The sequence below is a fragment of the Carcharodon carcharias genome, chromosome X (assembly GCF_017639515.1).
Source record: "Carcharodon carcharias isolate sCarCar2 chromosome X, sCarCar2.pri, whole genome shotgun sequence".
NCBI classification, from domain to species: Eukaryota; Metazoa; Chordata; class Chondrichthyes; order Lamniformes; family Lamnidae; genus Carcharodon; species Carcharodon carcharias.
The window spans coordinates 23,855,464-23,880,415 of NC_054507.1; the positions used below are offsets into that span (position 1 = coordinate 23,855,464).

General features: G+C 43.1%; 1 protein-coding gene across 2 annotated transcripts in view; it reads left to right on the top strand.

Moving 5' to 3' along the window:
- LOC121273238 (polypeptide N-acetylgalactosaminyltransferase 6-like) overlaps positions 1-24,952 on the top strand; it is a 74,669-nt gene that overhangs the window by 34,102 nt on the left and 15,615 nt on the right. For both annotated transcript variants that reach the window (XM_041180264.1, XM_041180263.1), the window contains 4 exons: positions 1,405-1,577; positions 9,072-9,221; positions 16,423-16,657; positions 23,946-24,063. In XM_041180264.1, coding sequence (XP_041036198.1) covers positions 1,405-1,577; positions 9,072-9,221; positions 16,423-16,657; positions 23,946-24,063 — 676 coding nt within the window. The remainder of the gene's footprint in view (positions 1-1,404; positions 1,578-9,071; positions 9,222-16,422; positions 16,658-23,945; positions 24,064-24,952) is intronic.

The following is a 24,952-nucleotide window of genomic DNA, read 5'->3' on the forward strand; positions in this document are numbered from 1 at the left end:
GTTTTGATTGGTAAATTTTTGTATTCATTAGCATGAAGAATATTGGTGCTGGGAAATGAGAAATGTTCCCATTTCGGGTATCCAGACTCTGCTTTAAGCACTCTGAGGTACAAAAGCTCCCTCTATAACATCTGGGCTTTTTAAGTGGCCTCTAGTGCAATAATACTCGCACCAACTATCCTTCAAACCCCTGAGGTGAGATTTCCATTTCAGCATGAAATAAGGTTGGTTTACTGTTATCGATGCATTGCCAATCAGGAACTGGTTTCAGACTACCCAAGCTCTTTTCCTGTTGGGCCCCTACAGCCATCTGCCTAGGCTGACCCTGTAGCTGTCTGTCGGAGCTTGTGCAGGTAGAGGCAAGGTGATTCTCCTTTCTTTAGGGGAAATGCTTGGGAGCCATCTCTTGGGAGAATGACCTGTTTGCTACTATGGGTGTAAAGCCAGAATGCCTGCCAATGCATCTCCCACATCTTTTAGTTTTTGTTTGGTTAAATTCTTCTGCTTCACATAGTGGAGATGTGGTACAACCTCAAAGCAAGAGAAAACCATTTCTTTCATTCCATGTAGTGTTGGGACACTATAAAAGCCACTCTGCTGATCAAAATGGGGTTGTAATCAGTCCATTCAATACTTTGCATTGTACTGCACCCAGTTGCAATGGAAGTCGCCATTTAAATAGTTAATTTTCCATTTGTTGTTTTAAAGTCTAGGTAGAATCCTTTTATGGGGCTTGAAAAATAAACTCTAGGTTTACTGTTCTACCAATTGAGTCGCCTTACATTCAGACTTCCTCTGGTGACATTGTTGACCAGATGGATCTGTGTCCTGGGGAAGTTCTGTTGGTTTAATGTAAGGGGGAGGCAGACTTTCAGTCAGTCTAAAAATCATCTAGTCAACCCCCAGAAAACACTGCTGCTAGGTATTGTGTGCCGAGCTTTGGTCATCTTGAGCTCAATAGTTTGTGGGTTCAAGCTTTACTCCACGACTGGAGCAGCTGATCTAGGCTGATGACTCCCATGTAAAACTGGAGTAAGGTACCATCCTTTGGCTGAGACATTAAAGTAAGGCCCATCTGTCTCTGTGTGTTTGTGTAGACCCAATGGCACCGTGACAGTTCTGCTTTTCCATATGCTGTGTCTGACTGTGATGTTGACACTCTGACCTAGATTTTCCAATTGGTGTCATTCTAATGCTTGTGTTCATTTGTTTTTAAATTAATGGGTTAACACTGGTGTTTAAAATATCACCAATTTGGAAAATCTAGACTTGGTACATGAGATGGAAAGTGCTCAATTTTCCAGCACTAATATCTCTCTCCTGGGTGTAAAATTCACAAAAGAAAACAGGATCTCTTGCGAAATATTGACAGGGTCTCTCAAATATTTGGATTGCCTTATACAGGTGTATTGAACAAAGATTCAAGCGTTGCCCTCCTCTACCTTCAACTAGTGTGATTATAGTATTCCACAATGAGGCCTGGTCCACTTTGCTGAGGACAGTGTACAGTGTGATGCATAGCTCTCCAGCCATACTCCTAAAGGAGATCCTATTAGTGGATGATGCCAGCACAGATGGTGAGTGTTTAGCAATTCAAGAACACTGCTGTATTTAAGTACCTTGTATTCAAGGTCAACACAGAGAACTTTTTTTTCCCCCCAAATGGAATATTAACCTTTACTGCATTCAGTTGCTCATATCTGGTCTATCATAGTCTTATGCAAAATTGAATCAGCATACAAGTTAGTCTGGGGAAGAGAATTCCACAGACTAATGACCCTCTTGAGAGAAGAAAAATTCTCCTCATCTCCTCAAATGGGAGACCCCTTATTCTTAAACTGTCCCCAAGTTCTGGTCTCTCCCACAAGGGAAAACATCATTTCAGCATCCACCCTTTAAAATAAAAGCAAAAAACTGCAGATGCTGGAAATCCAAAACAAAAACAAAAATACCTGGAAAAACTCAGCAGGTCTGACAGCATCTGTGGAGAGGAACACAGTTAACGTTTCGAATCCGAATGACTCTTCAACAGAACTAAGGAAAAATAGAAGAGAGGTGAAATATAAGCTGGTTTAAGGGGGGGTGGGACAAGTAGAGCTGGATAAAGGGCCAGTGATAGGTGGAGATTGCCAAAAGAGGTCATAGACAAAAGGACAAAGAGGGGTTGACGGTGGTGATATTAGCTAAGAAATGTGCTAATAGGTGACATTAAGGGTAGAAAGCAGGACGAGCAAGGTACAGATAGCCCTAGTGGGGGTGGGGTGGGTGGAAGGGATTGAAATAGGCTAAAAGGTAGAGATAAAACAAGGGATGGAAATACATGTAAAAATAATGGAAATAGGTGGGAAAAGAATAATCTATATAAATTATTGGAAAAAAAGGGGGTGGGGATGGAGCAGAGAGTTCATGATCTAAAATCGTTGAACTCAATATTCAGTCCGGAAGGCTGTAAAGTGCCTAGTCGGAAGATGAGGTGCTGTTCCTCCAGTTTGCGTTGAGCTTCACTGGAACAATGCAGCAGGCCAAAGACGGACATGTGGGCATGAGAGCAGGGTGGAGTGTTCAAATTGCAAGCGACAGGGAGGTCTGGGTCATGCTTACAGACAGACCGAAGGTGTTCCACAAAGCGGTCATCCAGTCTGTGTTTGACCTCTCCAATGTATAGGAAACCGCATTGGGAGCAGCGAATGCAGTCGACTAAATTGAGAGAAGTGCAAGTGAAATGCTGCTTCACTTGAAAGGAGTGTTTGGGCCCTTGGACGGTGAGGAGAGGGGAAGTAAAGGGGCAGGTGTTGCACCTTCTGCGGTTGCATGGGAAGGTGCCGTAGGAGGGGGTTGAGGTGTAGGGAGTGATGGAGGAGTGGACCAGGGTGTCCCGGAGGGAACAATCCATGCAGAATGCCGCCGGGAGGGTGAAGGGAAGATGTGTTTGGTGGTGGCATCATGCTGGAGTTGGCGGAAATGGCAGAGGATGATCGTTTGAATGCGGAGGCTGGTGAGGTGATAAGTGAGGACAAGGGGGACCCTATCATGGTTCTGGGAGGGAGAAGGTGTGAGGGTGGATGCGTGGGAGATGGGCCGGACATGGTTGAGGGCCCTGTCAACCACCATGGGTGGAAAACCTTGGGTAGGGAAGAAAGAGGACATGTCAGAGGAACTGTTTTTGAAGGTAGCATCATCAGAACAGATGCGACGGAGGCGAAGGAACTTAGAGAATGGGATGGAGTCCTTACAGGAAGCGGGGTGTGAGGAGCTGTAGTCAAGGTAGCTGTGGGAGTCGGTAGACTTGTAATGAATATTGGTGGACAGTCTATCACCAGAAATTGAGACAGAGAGGTGGAGGAAGGGAAGGGAAGTGTCAGAGATGGACCATGTGAAAATGATGGAGGGGTGGAAATTGGAAGCAAAATTAATAAATTTTTCCAGGTCCAGACGAGAGCATGAAGCAGCACCGAAGCAATCATCGATATACCGGAGAAAGAGTTGTGGGAGGGGGCCGGAGTTGGACTGGAACAAGGAATGTTCCACATACCCCATAAAGAGACAGGCATAACTGGGGCCCATGCGGGTACCCATAGCCACACCTTTTATTTGGAGGCAGTGAGAGGAGTTGAAGGAGAAATTGTTCAGTGCGAGAACAAGTTCAGCCAGACGGAGGAGAGTAGTGGTGGATGGGGATTGTTCGGGCCTCTGTTCGAGGAAGAAACGGAGAGCCATCAGACCATCCCAGTGGGGGATGGAGGTGTAGAGGGATTGGACGTCCATGGTGAAGAGGAGGCGGTTGGGGCCAGGGAACTGGAAATTGTTGATATGACGTAGGGTGTCAGAGGAATCGCGGGTGTAGGTGGGAAGGGACTGGACAAGGGGAGAGAGAATGGAGTCAAGATAGCAAGAAATGAGTTCCGTGGGGCAGGAACAGGCTGATACAATCGGCATCGTATCAGCATGTTCCTGCCCTACAGAACTCATTTCTTGCTATCTTGACTCCATTCTCTCTCCCCTTGTCCAGTCCCTTCCCACCTACACCCGCGATTCCTCTGACACCCTACGTCATATCAACAATTTCCAGTTCCCTGGCCCCAACCGTCTCCTCTTCACCGTGGACGTCCAATCCCTCTACACCTCCATCCCCCACTGGAATGGTCCATTGGCTCTCCGCTTCTTCCTCCAACAGAGGCCCGAACAATCCCCATCCACCACTACTCTCCTCCGTCTGGCTGAACTTGTTCTCACACTGAACAATTTCTCCTTAAACTCCTCTCACTGCCTCCAAATAAAAGGTGTGGCTATGGGTACCCGCATGGGCCCCAGTTATGCCTGTCTCTTTATGGGGTATGTGGAACATTCCTTGTTCCAGTCCAACTCCGGCCCCCTCCCACAACTTTCTCCGGTATATCGATGACTGCTTCGGTGCTGCTTCATGCTCTCGTCTGGACCTGGAAAAATTTATTAATTTTGCTTCCAATTTCCACCCCTCCATCATTTTCACATGGTCCATCTCTGACACTTCCCTTCCTCGACCTCTCTGTCTCAATTTCTGGTGATAGACTGTCCACCAATACTCATTACAAGCCTACCGACTCCCACAGCTACCTTGACTACAGCTTCTCACACCCCGCTTCCTGTAAGTACTCCATTCCATTCTCTAAGTTCCTTCGCCTCCGTCGCATCTGTTCTGATGATACTTTCAAAAACAGTTCCTCTGACATGTCTTCCTTCTTCCTTAACCAAGGTTTTCCACCCATGGTGGTTGACGGGGCCCTCAACCGTGTCCAGCCCATCTCCCGCGCATCCGCCCTCACACCTTCCTCTGCCTCCCAGAAACATGATAGGGTCCCCCTTGTCCTCACTTATCACCCCACCAGCCCTGGCATTCAAAGGATCATCCTCCGCCATTTCCGCCAATTCCAGCATGATGCCACCACCAAACACATCTTCCCTTCACCCCCCCGGCAGCATTCCGCATGGATCATTCCCTTCGGGACACCCTGGTCCACTCCTCCATCACCCCCTACACATTAACCCCCTCCCATGGCACCTTCCCATGCAACCGCAGAAGGTGCAACACCTGCCCCTTTACTTCCCCTCTCCTCACCGTCCAAAGGCCCAAACACTCCTTTCAAGTAAAGCAGCATTTCACTTGCACTTCCCTCAATTTAGTCGACTGCATTCGCTGCTCCCAATGCGGTTTCCTCTACATTGGAGAGACCAAATGCAGACTGGATGAGCGCTTTGCAGAACACCTTCGGTCTGTCTGCAAGCATGACTCAGACCTCCCTGTCGCTTGCAATTTCAACACTCCACCCTGCTCTCATGCCCACGTATCTGTCCTTGGCCTTCTGCAATGTTCCACTGAAGCTCGACGCAAACTGGAGGAACAGCACCTCATCTTCTGACTAGACGCTTTACAACCTTCCAGACTGAATATTGAGTTCAACAACTTTAGATCATGAACTCTCTCCTCCATCCCCACCCCCTTTTTTTCCAATAATTTATATAGATTATTCTTTTCCCACCTATTTCCATTATTTTTAAATGTATTTCCATCCATTGTTTTATCTCTACTTTTTAGTCTATTTCAATCCCTTCCACCCACCCCACCCCATCCCCACTAGGGCTATCTGTACCTTGCTCGTCCTGCTTTCTACCCTTAATGTCACCTATTAGCACATTTCTTAGCTAATATCACCACTGTCAACATCTCTTCGTCCTTTTGTCTATGACATCTTTTGGCAATCTCCACCTATCACTGGCCCCCTATCCAGCTCTACTTGTCCCACCCCCCCTTAAACCAGCTTATATTTCACCTCTCTTCTATTTTTCCTTAGTTCTATTGAAGAGTCATTTGGACTCAACGTTAACTGTGTTCCTCTCCACAGATGCTGTCAGACCTGCTGAGTTTTTCCAGGTATTTTTGTTTTTGTTGTTTTTGTCCACCCTGTTAAGTCCCCCTCAGGATCTTTTATGTTTCAATAAGATCACCTCTCATTCTTCCAAACTCCAATGGGTACAAGTCTAACCTTTCCTCAGAAGACAACTCCTCATCCCAGGAATCAGTCAAATGAACCACCTTTGAACTGTTTCTAATGCATTTATATCCTTTCTTAAATAAAAGACCAAAACTGTACGTAGTACTCCAGATGTGGCCTCACCAATGCCCTATTCAACTGTAGCAAAGCTTCCTTACTTTTATATTCCAATGAACAACAACATTCCATTTATCTTCCGAGTCACTTGCTGTACCTGTATGCTCAGATCATGGCACCTGCAATGTTTCAGTGCCAAAAACTCCACTCAGTACTCCAGCTGCAGTCTGATTAAGGTCTGTACAAGTTCAACATCATTTACTGTTTGTTCTACCTGGGACAGCCTGGATGAACAGAGGGTCTTCTCCTGTCTGTGAAACGCCTGCATTCTTTATAGTTTACATAGGAAACCAAAGAGTCTGCCTGCCTGTTTTATTGCTGTATCTACTTCTGCTGACTCCTTAATAATGGCTTGTACATCTGCTCTTCCTTTCCATTTAAAATCTTAACATGTTCGGTCTACTTCCTTTCCTTACTCTTGCTTCCAAAAATGCCCTTGGACTTCTATCTTCATTTGAGGAAATACTGCAGACTGATCAAGAAGCGTTTTGGGCTAAATGGCTTCTTTCTTCTCGTGTATTTTCCTGAATTGCCCTTAATGCTAACAGTAGCTGCAAAAATGGAACAGCGTTCTATTCCCGAGCATTGACTTCACTGTCCTTGACACGCACAGAATCTGCCACATAGTTGGCACTGCTGTGGGGTCATAATGCCTGACAGAGGAGTCCCAGATATCAGAGGAATTTTCAGTGAGCACAGAAAAACTCTGCTTGAAACTTACTGTGCACAATATCCCCTAGAGATGTACATGAAACATTTAAAAGGTACACTGGAGTAAAAGATTGATCGGGTGCTGGGAGTCGTGTGTCACCTAAGCTCAGAATAGCCCAGAGCGCTATGGGCTTCGCATCCGATTAGCATTGGATGGAGAATAGGAGTTAATACAGATGGGGAAGAAGAACTGAACCTTTCCTGCCCCTTCCCTCCCACTTCTCAATGAACAATGCACTTGGACCTCAGATGTAATGTGTCTCACATCCTTGGCCGTTATGCAAATAATGTGGGCAGCCAGAAATGCTCGGGTGACTTCACAGTTTAAGCAATAAAGGCCACATTTCTATCCCCGTTCAGAGTTAGATGAAGCCGGAGCTCTGGCTCACTCGTTGCACTTTGAGTGAATAGGGGAAGTGATTGCTAGGACTGATCTCCAGCTCCACCCACGGCCCAGCTGCTTTCCTGTTCACTTGCCGAAATAACGTAACGTCTTGCCAGTTAAATGCGTCTTCGAGTTCCAAATATAGTAACACAAAGTACTGTGGTTGGTTGAAACCTGTTGCCGTGCCCAAGATGATCTTGCTCAGTTCATCATGCAAATGTACCCTACTCCCTGTCGGGTGACAGGCTGGGGGGTGGTGGCAAGGAGAGATTACAAGGTTCTTGTGATAGTTGCCTTTTTAGCCTTGGGTTTGTGTGTCATGAGCTGCATGCAGTGAATCTTTTGTTAATCAAAGGGATGTTTGTGCTGGGGAATGAAACATTTTCTGTTTCAACCAACCAGGATCTGGATTAAACACTCCCGGGGCAGGTACAGCACGAATTCCATATAATAAAGATCTCTCTATACTCCCATCAAATGCTCCCAGGGCAGATACAGGTAACAGAAGGAGGCCATTCAGCTCATTATGCCTGTGTCTGCTCCCTGAAAGACTTTGCTCCTGGCCCCAATACTTTTCAAGTATTTATCTGCTTTACTTTGAAAAGCTATAATAGATTCTGCTTGTGCCATGTTTATCGTAGAGCATCTTGTGTGCCAAGAACCCACTGCATTTAAAGAAAAAATCTCCAAACCTCTCTGCACCCCCACTTCGTTCTTTTTGGGATTAATTTTAAATGTGCTGTGCTTGACTGGAGTGATGCAACAGCAGTGTAAAAGAAACCTTCCATTATTTTTAAATCTTGTGACTGCTAAACTGAATTTTTAAACTGTTTAAATAAGTTCAGTTTTATTGATTATATACAATGATTCCTATTATTAGAACACAAACTGCTGCAGAGGGAGTTGAAAATATTTCTCTGTTTATATGCTTCATTAATCCGATTACATGGTTAGAGTTTATTTAACCTACCTTTTTGTCACTTCTGTTATTCTTGTTGGACGAATCTCTGGTGGCTAATTTATAAATGACTTGTACATTTTGATTAGATTGCACTTTAATTGTCACATTTCATAATTAAAGGAATAGTTTTAAAATGTTCAACAAACTTTCCACCACCAACCTATTCGCTGAATGTGTTGAGTATTATTGGGCGACAGTTTAACAGACTCTGGTCCTCTTGGGTATCTTGTCCAACGCCTGTTCTTATGAGGTTAGATGTTGAGTGTTGATGAGCTATTCCACTGTGGATAGCATCACACCCAAGTCTGTTCTCTCCCAATGTCAGTATAAATGCACTTTCCAATAAGGATTTTTGTGTAGCAATCGGGGCAGGAAATTATTTTCTTTTCCCCTCCTCCAACTAGCTCTGGGATACTGAGGCCAATTGCTGCACCCCAACTATTGCGTGGGGCTGAGATAAGCTAATAGCATAGCAGGGCTTGGATCTGGGAACTTCTGGCCTATATAGCTCAGCACTGCAGTGGGTGGTGCCTGTACCCACTGGGCCATTGATGGAGTGAGCAAAACATATTTTGGTTGCAAACATATATAAGCATTATTCAAAATCACGTTGATGTGTCACATTGGTTATGATTTATAGTGACAATTGACATCCTCCTTATGTGCTTGATCACCATTGAATGTTAAAGTAGCTGCAATCAAAAATTGGCTAAGTAAACACTTAATGATCCGCTAGCCGCTCTTTATTTTAATTGTGGTGCCTACACCCACCCCAGAACCAGGTAACATCATGAGCTACGGTTTTGAATAGTGAATAAAATTATTCTGTCTTAAATTATTGAAATGTACTGGATTTTGATTTTGCCAGACTATTTAAAAGAACAGCTGGATGAATATGTAAAGCAGTTCCGGATAGTGAAGGTTGTCCGACAACTGGAAAGGACGGGATTGATAACTGCAAGAATCTTGGGGGCTCGTGAGGCCACTGGAGAAGTGCTGACCTTTCTTGACGCTCACTGTAAGTATATTCATACATTTCTCCCATGCATCAAATGGGCAGTCGTGCAACTCTCTGTGCTCAGAGAAAGTGGAAAATGAATGAAAATCCTTTGGAAATTGCTTTATGACTAAAAGTTATGCCACTCTTTTTCAAAAAAAACCTGTCCTTGTTGCAGTTGAATCCAGCTGCATCCTGATTTTTGTGGGGTTTTTAAAAAAAAATTTTATTGCCCCATTCCCATCCACATGGTGACCCAAATGCTTCACAGTCAATGGATACTGTTTGAAGTGTAGTCACTGTTTGTATTGTAGGCAAACGTAGCAGCCAATTTTCATGCAGCAAGGTCCCACAAACAGCAATGAGATAAATGACCAGATAGCGCCCTGTTTTTGTGGTGTTGGTTGAGGAGTCAATATTCGCCTTTGGACACCAGATAAACCCCTGCTGCTGTGTGAATAGTGCTGTGGGATCTTCAGGGTCTGACTGAATAGCTTTAATGTTTCACCTGTGTTGTAGGGTGGCCGAGTTGTACTATTAATGATAGAGTTGGTCTGCAGACACTTCTTGGGTGGAAACTTTTATTTTATTTACAATATACAGTTTATTAACAATATACTCAGCAGCAACTACACGTGTTCTTTCAATTCCAACTCTATCTCTACACTGACTGCTAAGGTAACCTGCGCTACTCTCCTATTGGTTACTACTGTTCATGTATTATTCTTAAAGGTACATTACACTAAATAAAAACATAATTACTTCATTCTTCCCCCTTTAACTCATTATACTTATAAGTACAGATTGTTCAAGACATATAATACTTACACTGGGTATAGAATTTACAAGTTCAGTCTTTCAGGTGGTTTCCTGATACGTGTGGAATGTTGCAGCTCCACAGCTTCAGATTCTTTGTCAGGAACCTCCTCTGCCGGAGTTGCCTGAACATCAGGTGCTTCGGTGGGCACTTGCAGTTCTGTATCCTCAAATCTTATAGGAACATCAGTCCTGGATTGAGTATCCTCAACAGGAGACGTGGAAATGCAGACCCAGTCACCAGTGGAACCAAATCTTGGTGGTTTATTTTTTATTCATTCATGGGATGTGGGCATCACCGGCTAGGCCAGCATTTATTGCCCATTCCTAATTGCCTCTGTTCAGAGGGCAACCACATTGCTGTGGGTCTGGAGTCATATGTCAGCCATACGGCATTAGTGAACCAGATGGGTTTTTAAAAACAAGCGACAATAATTCCAGGTTTTTTGCCGTGGTGGAATTCAAACCCGGGTCCCCAGAGCATTACCCTGGGTCTCTGGAATACCAGTCAGTGACAATACCACTATGCCACCACCTTCCCATTTGTCTCACTCTTCCTTAAATCATCCACATGTTTACGGATGATCTGGCCTTCCACCTCCATGTGGTAAGACAGAGGACCGGACCGCTGCACTTATTTCACCCAGGTAACCGCTTTGGTTCTTCCCTGAAGTTTTTCACATATACCAGCTTTCCCTTGGTAAATTTCCTCTTGCAACTATCCCAGTCGTGTCTAGTTTTCTGGCTTCCCTGACTCCTTTCCACCATCCCCTCTGAATTCAGCATTATTAAGCTCAATCTCATCCTGAGACGGCATTTCAACATTAACTCCACAGGTGTGACACCTATTGTTGTGTGAGGGATAGTCCTAGAGAAACAACCACACCAACCCCCTCCACTTCTCTCTCCGCCCCCCCCCCACACACCTTAAACCAGCTTATATTTCAACTCTTTCTTGGACTCGAACTCAAGTTCTGTCGAAGGGTCATGAGGACTCGAAACGTCAACTCTTTTCTTCTCCGCCGATGCTGCCAGACCTGCTGAGTTTTTCCAGGTAATTCTGTTTTTGTTCTAGAGAAAGCGTGCTAGCTTGGTTACGAAGGAATCACCAGTTACCTTTCTCATGCCTGCCTTGAACATTTGAACTGCCTTTCGGTCAGCCTATTTTGAGGAAGGGTGGTACAGTTCACTTTTCATGAATGATACCGCTGAGGCTGATAAACCGTTGAAACTCAGCACTCGTAAATGCTGTGCCATTATCAGAAACGACTGCTTCTGATAGTCCATGAATGGCAAAACTCTGACATAGTTTCTCAATTGTAGTCCGATGTTGGCGACTTCACCTCATACATCCAAACATTTTGAATGGGCATCGATAATGAGCAGAAACATTGACTATGTTGGATCTTTCCTGGGAACAATGTGTAACTGCACCCAGGGTCTACCTGGCCACTCCCATGGGTGTAATGGAGCTGTCACTGACAACTTTTGCAGTTGCTGACATTGCACACAATGCTTTACTAAACTCTATTTCGCCATCCAATTCTGGCTACCATAGAAAGCTGCTCGCTATGGTCTTCATTCAGGAAATTCCTGGATGGGCATTGTATAGTTCAATTAAAAGTGGCTCCCTTCCCTTTGGAGGACCTATCACTCGTGTCCCCCACAATAAGATGCCATCCTGGCTGGTTATTTCATGACTTCTGTTGAAGTACGGTTTCATTCAGTCAGATACGGGCTCCTGTGATCAACCATGTAGCACTTGTTCTCGTATCTGAGATAGGACTGGGTCCTGACTTGTCCAGTCTCTGATCTGTTCATCCGTACCCGGCGAGGAATCTAAGAAACTTAAAACAAGTTCCTGTGAAATTGGGATGTGCTCATCATTTTCTTGTAAAGGCAAATGACTAAGGGCGTCGGCGTCTGTGATTTGATTGCCAGGCTTGTGTATGAAAGTGTATTTGTTTGCTGCCAGAATTAAGGCACCAATAGTATTTCTGTATCTTTGAGTGCCGCTGCCTTTCTAGCGCAGACTTTAGTCTTGGCCTTTTTCACTTCACTGTTGACCAGACTTCTCTCAGATGCCAGCTCAACTTGTCGGAGCTCAGTGGCTGAGTCTCCCAAAATTTCAGTATCTTTCTGCTTCTTGGAAAATTCTGTAACTTTTGCTTCTAAAGCCTCTTTGGCTTCATTTAGCTGATGCTCCATCTCTTCCGTATCTTTTTTTGTATTTGTTTGCTGCCTCCTGGAAAATTGAACATTGTTGTGTCTTCTCTGTCAACTCATTCTCCAGTTTGCTTAGATAAGTGCTGAATTATTTCTGTTTCTCTTCACAATTTTCCAGAGGTACAAACTTTGACCTGAGGGAATCTTGTAGTGTGTCAAGGTCTTTCAACAGGTTTTCTTTTTCCCTTCGAAAGCTGCTCACCTCATTTCGAACTCTGTCACCAAGCAGGGTCTCTTCCAGTTTCTTCTTTTATTCTTCCAGGTTTTGGCTTAAGACAGCCTGCGTTTCTTCAGGTTGTTGAGTCCTTGTACACTCCTTTTTCAAAACCGGAACACTTCCTTTTGGAATCCCAGTGGCCAAACCTGAACATCTGAATCATGACATGTTCCCCAATTACTGTAATGGAAGCTCCCATGTCTACTTCAATTTTAATAGGTTTGCCATTTACTTTCATTGTGACAAATATTGGCTCTGTCTTTCAAATTTTCAGATTAATCAATGAGTAAATGCCTGAATTTGTTGTTTCAGGCTCTTCTCCATTGTAGATTTTCATCGGGCGGCTTCTTTTGTTTACAAGCCTGCTCGAATCTTTCCTTGCACTGTCTCATCTTATGTCCATTTCTGTGACAATAGTAGCATTCGATTTTTTTTTTTAAACTGCCAATCGCTAAAAGACTGCTTGTTTCCACCTCTATTAACATTATTCTTCAATTTCACCTTTATTTTTTGGTTAGCCTTTCAGCAGAGTCTCACCTTTTTGTGCCACTTTCGGCTGAGGTTTCCCGCCTGATGTGGAGGACGGTGCCATTTTGCGCACCCTGTATTGCTTTTGAATTTCTTACTGCGCTTTCCATGGCCAGCATTATCTCTAGCGCCTTCTTGAAATCCAGATTCACTGCGGACAATAATCTTTTCTGAATAGTGTCCTCTTTTCACATCACACAGAGTCTCTGAGCATGTCGTTCAGAGTCGTACCGAACTTACAATGTTCCATTAGCTGCTTCAAATTTTCTACATAGCATGCAATTGCCTCACTTGGGGCTCTATTTCACGAATTAAACCTGAACATCTGAATCATGACTGAGGGCTTGGGTTGAACATGTGTCTTCATGAGGTCCAATTCATTGAAATTCTTCAAATCTGGGCACTGTGTGCCATCAAACTTTGAATCAAACCATAGGTTTTGCTCCCACAAGTACTCAAGAGGATTGCTTGCCTCTTCTCTTCCCCTGTAATCTTGTTCGCTTGAAAAAAGAACGTGAGTTATTCTATGTAATGAGACTAATCATCTGTGGCTGGTTCAAAAGGATCAATTCTCCCAAATTGTGGCATTTTGAGTGAGGATAACCTCTTCAATTTTAACAGAGCTTGCTACTTAACAATCAGTGGACGAGGTACAGTGCCAATTTCTTTCTAACTTGATTTCTTCTGTTCAATCCTGATTTATCCTCTTCGCCAGCTTGTTGTAGGGTGGCCGAGCTGTACTATTAATGATAGAGTTGATCTGCAGACATTTATTAGGTGGAAATGTTACTTTTTTACATTATACTCAGCAGCAACTACACATGTGCTTTCAACTCCAACTCTATCTCTACACTGACTGCTAAGGTAGCCTGCGCTACTCTCCTGTTGGTTACTACAGATCATGTGATCTTCCTTAACGAGTATTATTCTTAAAGGTACATTACACATTAAATAAAACCATAATTACTACAACCTGAAAGATGGCACCTTCAGGAAAGTAGCACTCCCTCACTAAATTGTCTGCCTAAGTTTTTTTTTGTGAGGCCTGAAATCCGATTTGAATCCAGCACCTTCTGACTTGGAACTGAAAGTGCTACCAACTGAGTCAAATTGGCACTTTCACATTAACCAATTAGGACAGGGATTGAAAGAAAGGTTGGTGAAGAAAGGCCATTCAAAGCTAATCCATCTCATGCCCTAACTTATACAATTCTCAAAGCTTGAAATGACTCTTCAGTAATCATCAGTCCAGACAGAACATGAGAAAAAGAAGAATAGGAGTTTGGGAAATGAGAAAGATTTCCATATCATAAAGTTTGAATAAAACCAGTGTCAGTTCCATATACTTATGTTCAAAGTAAAAAGCTGGAAAGTGAATCTGACCACAAGTTTTAAATAGAAGCCGCAATTGGGAATAAGCTAATGCTGGATAAATCCATGTAACTGCTGGCGTTAATCACCAGGAGCCAACTGGTAAGAGTTGAGGGCTTTCTTATCAGAACTGGTGAGTGAACTGGCAAGTAATGATAGATAAAAACCCAATACCCTTTGCATATCAGGATAAGGCAATGAATTGGAGACCTCTTGTGAAATGCTTTGGGACCTCTGGAGGTTGTGAAAGACATTATTCTTTCTTCTCTGCCTGCCTCCCCCTAAAATCAGCAGTGCTGATGAAACTTTTCCCCAAAGGCTGAGTTTAATTGTGTGGTAAGGTCAGTCCCAATCTTCAACACATGGTAACCTCCTAATCTCTGTTGGAGGTCAATTATGGGGGGAGGGATGAATTCAGTAGATGTAAGAAACAATCTTCCAGGAAGAACAGATTTCGCCAAGACTTGGGAGCAGGTGCTTAGCTTGCTAGTTAGGGATTGATTTGTGCCACTCGAAGGCCTAAAGAATGTGAGAAAGCCTCTTCAAAAACGATAAACTGGAATTTGGTTACTTTTTAATTTTAAAATCCTGAAATTATTCTGCACTATTCTGTTACTTAAATAGCTATTGAATCCTGAATTCGTTCAAAATACCGGCTGCCATTTATTTCAAGCTGAACAGATGAACACTTGTTACTGGGAATGATTGATTACTGATTGGTGCACGTGCACTTCTTTAAAGTTTAAAAATGACAGGCTGGACCCCGCAAAGCAGGTCAATATGCAAGTTTGCTTTTCTTTTCCTGAGGAGGTCTCAAATTTGGGTTGTGACCTGTAAGTGCATCAATATATAATATTTAGAACCCTCTTAAAATTTCTGTTGGCTATTCAAACCCTGAATTGCACGCTACTGTCTTGTGGAGAAACCCAGTTTGTGTTTTTTTCCTTCAGTGAGCCACAGTTGCTTTCTCCATGTAATTCATTCTGGAGAAGTCCTTGCCCCAACTGGTATCTGTTCTGCAGCTCTACTGCAAATCTTTCCCACTGAATTTTCTCTCCCCTTATCCTAAAGGTGGTAAGTTGTACTGGGATATGATTCCATGATTAATGGCAGCTCTCCATTACCATGTCACCCAAGAAGCCAGTTTTTTTTTAATATAAACTAGCCTGAACAGTAACTGTCAGCAGCCCATCCGACCATGTGTAGCATCATTTGGGGTGTTAGAAGCCCGATCCTTGATTTCACCTGGGCTTTCCAGCAGCTGGCAATCCTGAATGGGGAACCTGCCTGATCTAGGAATACTGAGACCAATTGTATTTGTCTCTTAGTAATGGAGCATAGATAAAAATCCAAGTGGGGTAATTTCCTGCTGTGTACTGCTCAGCAGCAGAGCACGCAATGCATTTACCCACTAAGCCCTTGAGGGATTTTACTCTTATTAATAAAAGTGAATGTTTTTACTGAACCAAATAATTTCTGTGCTTAATTTTGTTTTAAATGTTAATTCATTTCACACTCAACAGGAAATGAAACAAGCCATATCTCTTTATTCTAACTTAGATCTAGGGCATTGTTACCAATGTGGGTCATGGTACAAGTAGCAGAATGTGCTGGGAGTTGAATACGAAATGTCTGGTGCAGCAATGTCTCAATGAAGGAGAGCTGGTCTAGCTGCACTGAAACCAATGTGAGGACTGAACACTGATCAGATCACCCAGGGCTAAAGAATTGAAGATGTAGAGTAGTAAAAATATGGAACTATCTGCCTGAGGAGGGCAGAAACTATTGAGCGTATCAAAGAAAACTGTAAATCTACCTAGGAAATAAGTGTATTAGAGGAAAGGCAGGGGATTAGGGTAATGGAGCAAAGAGTGGCTAACAACAATCGCAAAATAGGCTGGTTGGGGGAAATCACTTGTTTCTGTTGCTGTACTATATGGCTTGGCTTATTGGACAAGCTGAACCACTGCCTTTTGGAAGAGAAATAATGGGAGAAGGGGAAATTCATTTTTTGTCCAAGCTTTAGCTAAAACCATGTCTTTTTCTAATCTATGAAATATTTAGGTGAGTGCTTCAATGGCTGGCTGGAACCTTTACTGGGAAGAATAGCTGAAAATTACACTGCCGTGGTAAGCCCTGACATCACTACCATTGATCTCAATACCTTTGAGGTAACCAAACCTGTCCGGTATGGAAGGCAGCACAATCGGGGTAATTTTGACTGGAGTTTGTCATTTGGCTGGGAGGCCATTCCAGCTCATGAGATAGAAAGAAGAAAAGATGAAACCTATCCCATCAAGTGAGTATCTTTGTGTTTGGTGATTTTATTGAATTTATGCTCAACAACACTGGCTAAGAAATAGAATGGGACATCCAAGGATTGACTACCTAAGTGAAACATCCTTGGGTCAGTTATAGTACACGCACCTGTGTAGTAAAATCATAAGATTGACCCAATTGTTTGCATTCCCATCTTGGAAATCTCAAGCCCAAAGAATTGCTCAAGAATGCCAAATTGAGGGGGTATTTTTGCTCTGTAAACTGGGTTGGGGTTGCCCAACCCCTTTTTCCCATAGGACTCTTGCAATTGTGTACTTGAATTCAGTAAATCTGGACATTTGTGGGTTGGTACCAGAACAACGACCATGCAAAGTGCCACTGGATTAGTTTTTTGTTGGTGGGGGGAGCACAACTGCTTAATGAATGGACAGGAACCTGCCAGCCATACTTGGACTGGTCTATTCATGACTCCAATCCCACACTGTGGATGAATCTTGATGCCTTCCAGCTAGCTGGAGCTGGGCAATAAATGCTGCCTTAGCAGTATTGCCAACATCCAAAGAACTTTTTTTTAAAAAAAGATGTTCTTCCCATCAGTGGCTTCATAACAGAACACAATTTAAACCCAGGTCCTAGAGATATGTGCTAACCCACTGTACCACTGAGGTTCATTGATACATCTATATAAAATATTGAGGATGTTAATGTGCAGGAATGTTTCAGTTGGATACAAAGCCACACTGTAGAGGCTAGCTTAGTGGACTCAATGTCCTATTATTTCACTCAATGACGAAAAAAAATTCTCCTTTCCTGATCAGCCAGGAAGAGGTAATTTCTTTTGAGTTTGTTTTTTGGCAACCCAAGTGGCTCAGGTTTTGTGATTGACCAGATCAGTATGCTTCCTCTTGCACTAAGAATTCTTACTTCCACGACAAGTTTCTGGGTCCTTCACAGCTCATATCCTAACTGTTATGCATGCCTGATGAAACTGGTGCAGCAGCTTTCTTGAGTTTTAATAGTTCCTGTGTAGTGTTGTCCTGTCATTGATTTTTTTTTCCTAAATTTCTAAAGCATGGGCCAGTGCTTTCCACTGGATAAAGCTCCTCCACCTTATTCTCAATGCTCACAATGCTGGTAGATCCCACTCTGCACTAGTGCTCAAGAGTTATCCAGTCGCCACAGTCTGCAGACAACTGAATTTTATGAATGCCCTGTTTATTTTAGTTTTATAAATCTGCAGCTAATGTTTTACATCAATCATTATCCATTCCTTTGCACCCATTTATTACAAAACCGCATTTGCAAATATATACTCTGTTCAGGGGCTTCTCTTCTCCCCCTCTCCCCTCCAAATGGCACAGCTAGTTAGGACAGTCGATAGCTGAGCACTGGAGACCAGAAAGTCTCAGCTTCAATCTTGGGTCTTTGCTCAATTTGTTGAACTCGGCCAGGATGGTGGCAGGTGCCCCTGGGTTTTTTGGGGAGTTGGGGGTGGGGCTGGGGGGGAAGAGGAGAGGAGGAATTGGCATCACTTGAAGTAATTATGGTGTTGAGTTTATATTTACCATAGTGGAATAGGCTGTTAACATTGTATCTAGAGTCATGCATAAAGATTGGCTATTTTGGTAAGATACTGGGTGGGGTAGGGGGGCACCTGGCCACATCAAACCATAGCCCAGGCCTTCCAAAAAGCAAAATAGGAGAAATTGGCAAAAAATAAGAGGGGAAGTACATGAATTGTCTTAACCTCTTGTAGATTCCACATAATTTACAATTACACTATGGACTTTTCAATATGGCAGCTGAGGTAGCCAAGAATTTGACCCTGTGGCGGGTTTGTGGTCGAAGCTTGCTTGATGTTTAACCTCTGTGGGTTTTTCATAGTTTCTAGCGAAATGGATGGAGTATTGACACTTCCTCCCCACCCATAGATTACAGACTATAATTATCAGAATCATTACTGTACTGAAGAAGTGCAGCTGTGACGTTGCTAGGGTAAAATTACACCCTAGTCGTCTCTTACTCCTATTAAATATTGTAATTATATATTTTTGTGTATAACCTATTTTTTCTCTCTTGCTTAAGACAACTGTCTTTATTATAATTGTATATAATCCAAAAAGGATGTCTTCTCCATAATGGTGGATCTTTAGTTTGATTCCAATTGAACATTATAGCTGGAGGCACAAAAGCAAATGCTGGATGGTTTTTGATGTAGAATGTGTGAGGAGGCTACTGGACTGGCCAAAAAGACAAAGTAACTAATGCTAAAATAATGAGAAGCAATGGTCAATGAAGATTGCAGTACACAGGGCAAGTGTGCCATGTAGTTGACGGAGTGCATCCCAGTTGTGAAGTTCAAAGCTGAGGTGATGAAAAAATGTACTGGAAGACTTGAATTGGGGGGGAAAATGATCAGCCGACAACTATATGATCTAGCAAAGAGGCAAGCAAATTATTGACGCCTTATGACATCTATGACAAGCTTGGCTATAATGACTGTCCAGTTGACCAGGAGCTTCAATACTGGCATCTGCGCATAACGTGCTATGTTATGAGGCCCAAGGTGCGTTTCTGTTTCCTGTCATTTCCCTTGTTTGCAAGGTCAACTGACAGTGATATCATATTGATAGCATTTTCCCTAATTTTTTGCTTTCAGGAATCTCACTTTTTTTTATTAGTTAACTGAAGATTTTCACCTGTAGGTCTGAATTTGGCAGAAAATTGCACAATAAAAATGATGCATTAACAGCATGCAATATTATTAATATGTGAATGTGCCGGGAAGTAATGGAGTGAGTGAAATATGCCATCTTTTGCATTGCAGCATAATTTGGGCTATTTGCGTCACCCTTCTGCCAATAGCCTTGCCTAAGCTGCTCAAACCACCACTGCAGCCAATAGCGATTGCCAATTATTGTGTGATACAGCTGACTGAAAAATAATAGTGTGAGCAACCTGGTACTGATATGGTTTATGGTCCTTGCATGACTCTCATGCAAGCCACCAACAGAGAGACAATTAAAGCTGTGGAGCCTCACGCCAACAGTCTGGAAGTTGTTCTTTCTTGAGTTTCCTTTTTCTAATTCTCTCAGTTTTAACAATCTTTTCTTGCCAGTTTTGTCACCTAGTCTCATCATCATGTGTGCCCTGCCTGAAGGCAGGTCTTTGGCTTATTGTCTGCTGATGCTTCACTCTGAGCCATTTTCTTGGCAGCTTTTGTCAGTGGTGGCTTGCTATTGTCTTCCACTTGTTAGTGTCTAAAGGCAATTAATTGCAGAACATGTTAGGCCATGGCAATGCTTTCTCCTTCCTATCTACTGAGCATTCCACCATTCATTACCGACCTGGAGGTAAAGTGGGTATGACACTTGAGGCACCATCGCCTGAACCACTTTTGCCACTCCTCCATGCCCCAGGAAAGTGTACAGGGAATAAATGTCAATTCAGGCACTGCCGGAGGAGCTGTGTGTACACAGGTCATGCTTTGCCAGGGAGCAAGACCTGGAACTGCAGTCCATCTCCCACAGGGCCTTGACAGTGGCAATGAAGGTGACAACAGCCCTCTATTTCAATGGTTTCTACTCCTTCCAGTCTGACTCTGGAGACCTATGTAACAACATCAGCGAAGGAGCTTCATTCAACAGGTGACTGATGCCCTCTTTCATAGGGCATCCAACTTCACTTAAATATGATATTCCATGCACAACGAAGAGATTGGTTAATCAAATTCCACAGGATTGCTGGCTTCCTCAGGGTGCAGGGGCTATCGATGCAACCAACTTTCTCCCACTAAGCAACCAGTCACCAGACTGCTGGTCTGAATACTGGTGACGCCAATCATTGAACATCAGTACTGTTCTTATCTATTTTATGATTGCTTTGATGGAATGTTTAGTTCGGACACCGTTTTGATCCCCTCTCTTGCCTGTCCTTTTCATCAACAGGAAGGGTTAACACTCAAATGTACTAGTTGTCTGTGATGTCCAGCTGAGGAACCTGAATGTTAACTCGGAATCAGACATGACGCCTTTGTCCTTTATTGTTCCGCCATGAATTATTTAGCAAGGAAGGGCAAGGTGGATGGGATGCTGGGGTCAAAAGTTTTACAATCTTTTTAAATCTTCCTGCAGCATTTCTGGAAAAAAGGAAAGAGCAGACGCACATGATTTTTAAAAACTTAATAAAAGGCTGCAAGAAGTAAACATTTTAAAATTGATTTCAGAAGTTCCAGCTTGTTTATCTCCCATCGCCATTCTTCAATCTGGGTTAGTGTCTGCTCGCTGCTTTTTATAGTGCCATGCAGTTAATCTGCGGGGTAAGCCATGACTGCAGCGTGCATGAGGTCCTTGATGCATCACTGACCTTGCCAGACTGATTGTTAAGCACATTACAGCGCAAGTATAAAGCGGCATGGATGGAGAGCGCAAATATCTGCTAACGGCAAGCGTCATCATACACTGCACTGCAGCAAATCCAGGCCCAATAACATTTCCTCTCCGAGAACATGACACTAAAGGGTTTTGTTCATTGCAGTTCTTTAATCATGAGTTCTTTTGTTCCATTTAAAAATCCAGATGGCTGGTGATTACAGCAATTAGTGGCCATTAAGCCCAAGCTTCTGAATCTGAAGTCCAGTCAAAGTCCCATGCAGTGTATCAGAAGTCCAGTTTTGAATTAGAAGAGTCAAAGTGAAGAAACCCATCGGCCCGCTGGTGTACCCAGGCATGGTATAATTTCTAAAAGGCACTTGTGACATTAATTGCCAAACATTCAGTACTGTGCCTATCTCTTAAGTTTGTTTTGATGGGCAGTTTGATTTGGTCAATGTTTTGATCCCTTTCTGATTGGCATGTCAACCTGCTTTTAGACACCTGGCTGAATCTAATACTGGGTAGAACAGCCCATATAATTCAGAAACCTGAACTGAAATTCAACCCAGAAGTGAGACTTGACAGATCCCATTGGTTACTAATCTCCCACGTTTGTCTATGAGTGAGAATTGTAGTAAATAGGATTGGAAATATCAGGCTGATGTAGGAATGGATTGCTGTTCTGACGCTAGAGATGGAGTGCATGGTTAAAATAGAGAGAGCTCCGATCTATACAGTACCTGACTCTAGAGTGCTTGAGGATGTCACTGCATGCAAGGAGGAACAGGATAATTTTCACTTTGAGACAAAGTACAATTTTAAAACCAAATTCAGGTAAGTTAAGGTGTGTGGCATTTTTGGTTTCTATATAAATGAGGTTAATTTAGAATGGTCTCTGATCATTCAACAGATCTGTAAGCCTGGTGAGAGTCCATTAACAGTGAAAACTTGTTTTTTTTTAAAATTCATTTACAGGATGTGGGTGTTGCTGGCTAGGCCAGCATTTATTGTCCATCCCTAATTGCCCTTGGGAAGGTGGTGGTGAGCTGCCTCCTTCGACCACTGCAGTCCATGTGGTGTAGGTACACCCACAGTGCTGTTAGGGAGGGAGTTCCAGGATTTTGACTCAGTGACAGTGAAGGAACGGCAATATATTTCCAAGTCAGGATGGTGAGTGGCTTGGAGGGGAACTTCCAGGTGGTAGTGTTCCCATCTATTTGCTGCCCTTGTCCTTCTAGGTGGTAGTGGTCATGGGTTTGGAAGGTGCTACCTAAGGAGCCTTGGTGAATTTCTGCAGTGCATCTTGTAGATGGTGTACACTGCTGCTACTGTGTGTTGGTGATGGAGGGAGTGAATGTGGAAGGGATGCCAATCAAGTGGGTTGCTTTGTCTTGGATGGTGTCCAGCTTCTTGAGTGTTGTTGGAGCTGCACTCATCCAGGCAATTGGAGAGTATTCCATCACATTCCTGATTTGTGCCTTGTAGATGGTGGGCAGGCTTTCGGGAGTCAGGACATGAGTTACTCGCCACAGGATTCCTCTGACCTATTCTTGTAGCCACAGTATTTGTATGGCTGGTCCAGTTCAGTTTCTGGTCAATGGTAACCCCCAAGATGTTAGTGGGGGATTCAGTGATGGTAATGTCATTGAATGTCAAAGGGTGATGGTTAGGCTCTCTCTTGTTGGAGATGGTCATTGCCTGGCACTTGTGTGGCATGAATGTTACTTACCACTTGTCAGCCCAAGCCTGGATATTGTCCAAGTCTTGCTGCATTTGGACATGAACTGTTATAATTAGTTAAAAGCTAGTGTTCAAGGATGGGGTCAGCCGAAGTTTACTTATTCGGCCCGAATCAGTGTTTCAAATATTATTATTTTCATGACCGTATTTTTTTGAAAATTGGGGCCCACGTGTAACAAAAAGCAACAGAACAAACAAGAACATTAATTTGTTTTCACAAAGCCTACCTGGGGTAACAGAAAATGGTCTTTCTAGATTTAAGTCAATTTTCCCTATTCAAATGGTTTTTACCTGGAATTTGAATGCAGCATCACTGGATGAAGGGGGAAATAAAATGGAGGCTGTCTTGAGACTGCTTCTGCTAAAGTGGATAAATAGCTGAGGGAGGTTTGTTTTCTTTGAGCTTAGAACTGTCTTGAAATGCTCTCACCATGTTTCTATCCATGTTGAAGCTGCTCAGTTATATCATCTGGTTCCAGTTAAGGGCTGAAGAATTCAACTCCTGAGCAAGGGACATTCCCGTATAATCCTAGTACGGCTTCAGAAGTCAGCTCATGGGAAAGCTTTTACGTTATTGTGGGTACTTGCCTTGAGCTGTCAACACCACTACTTCATGGGACATGGTAGATTATGTTGGCGTTTAAGGTCCTGGAGATGTCCCTGTCTTAACTTCATGCCACCCATATCAGTGGGCCCCCGAGGTTATATTACTTTAGGTAATGTACAACTGGTTTCATACGTGTAGCTAAGAACAGAAATTATTGTACCAATAGGATTTGTAAGAACATTATTGTACCTGCTGTGAAAACACTATCAGCGCACAGACTGCAGCAGTTCATGATCAAGGTCCACCACCACTTCTTCCTCAGCAACTGGGGGTGGGAAATAAATGTGGCCTTGCCATTATTGCCCATATCCTGAGAACAAATAACAGAAAATCCTGTTGCACAAGAGACAGTAGATATGTACTGAGGCATTTACTGGCCACCCAAGTCTTGCATTGCTCAATAAATGTAAGAATTTGCTCCATATGAGGTAAAATTTATCAGCTGTTTGAAAACAATATGAATATTGTGGTCTTCTCTCTAGAGAGTGAATCTCTCATTGGTCATATGGGTGAGCTTCAATTCGGCACAAAATGAAACTATGCAATCTCTCTCCGGCCAAGTCAGTTGATATTTAGTTTATTTTCAGGACTCCCACGTTTGCCGGTGGCCTCTTTGCGATCTCCAAAGCTTACTTTGAACTGATTGGAACATACGACAACCAGATGGAAATATGGGGAGGAGAGAATGTGGAAATGTCATTCAGGGTAAACGCAAATGCTTATGTTTATAATGCTCACGCCTTGGTTGTGTCTGTTGATAAGCTTTAAATATGAATGAGGCCTTGTGGTCTAATGTGCAAAGGTGTTGCCTGTTGTGGTAGCAAGCTACCCAGGCCAGGAAAGCCCCTGAATCAATTCCTGGTGTGTGTTGTTAGTTGATCTCCACCAGGACACCAGTTAAGGCACCTCAATTGGCCTCACACAGCTTCTGTACTAATGAGGTGGGGGGGAAAATCAGCTATTGTTCCCACTCTTGATCGCAATCCAGTGAGCTCTGCTGGAAAGTCGGTGGATGTTTGATCACATGTGGCTCTGATGCCCTCTAGGAGCAAAACCCAGGTTTGCGCATAACAGAATGCCTTTTGGTACCTCATCCTAGCCACTTTCAGATATTTACCCCATCATAGTTTTTCTTCCAAAGCCACAAACTTGGTGTTTTTGCCATGTCAAGTTTAATATTCTGGATCCTTTTACATTAAAAGTATTTGCAGTGCACTGGCAAGCTATAATTATTGACTAATCTTGATATTACCATTTAAGCAGTTGACACAACTGAATGTCCTTTTGACCTTTTCAGTGAGACTCACTGGTATCATTTTGGTTCTAGAGTGTGGTAGCCCAAACTTATTTTAGTTTGAGGTTCTTGAAGACATTTCTGATCGACCTGGGTGGGATTTGAGCCCATGTTCCAAAAACTGAAAAAGTAGCCTTCTGATGGCTGTCATACCCAGTACCCAAATTAGAACCATAGAAAAGTTGTGTAGAAAGAGGCCATTCAGCCCATCTATAAATTCTTAAATATATATAAAAAAAAAAGTGGATGTAAATCTTCTATTATAACTGTTCGGAGTTGAGTGTGTAGCTTAGAAATACA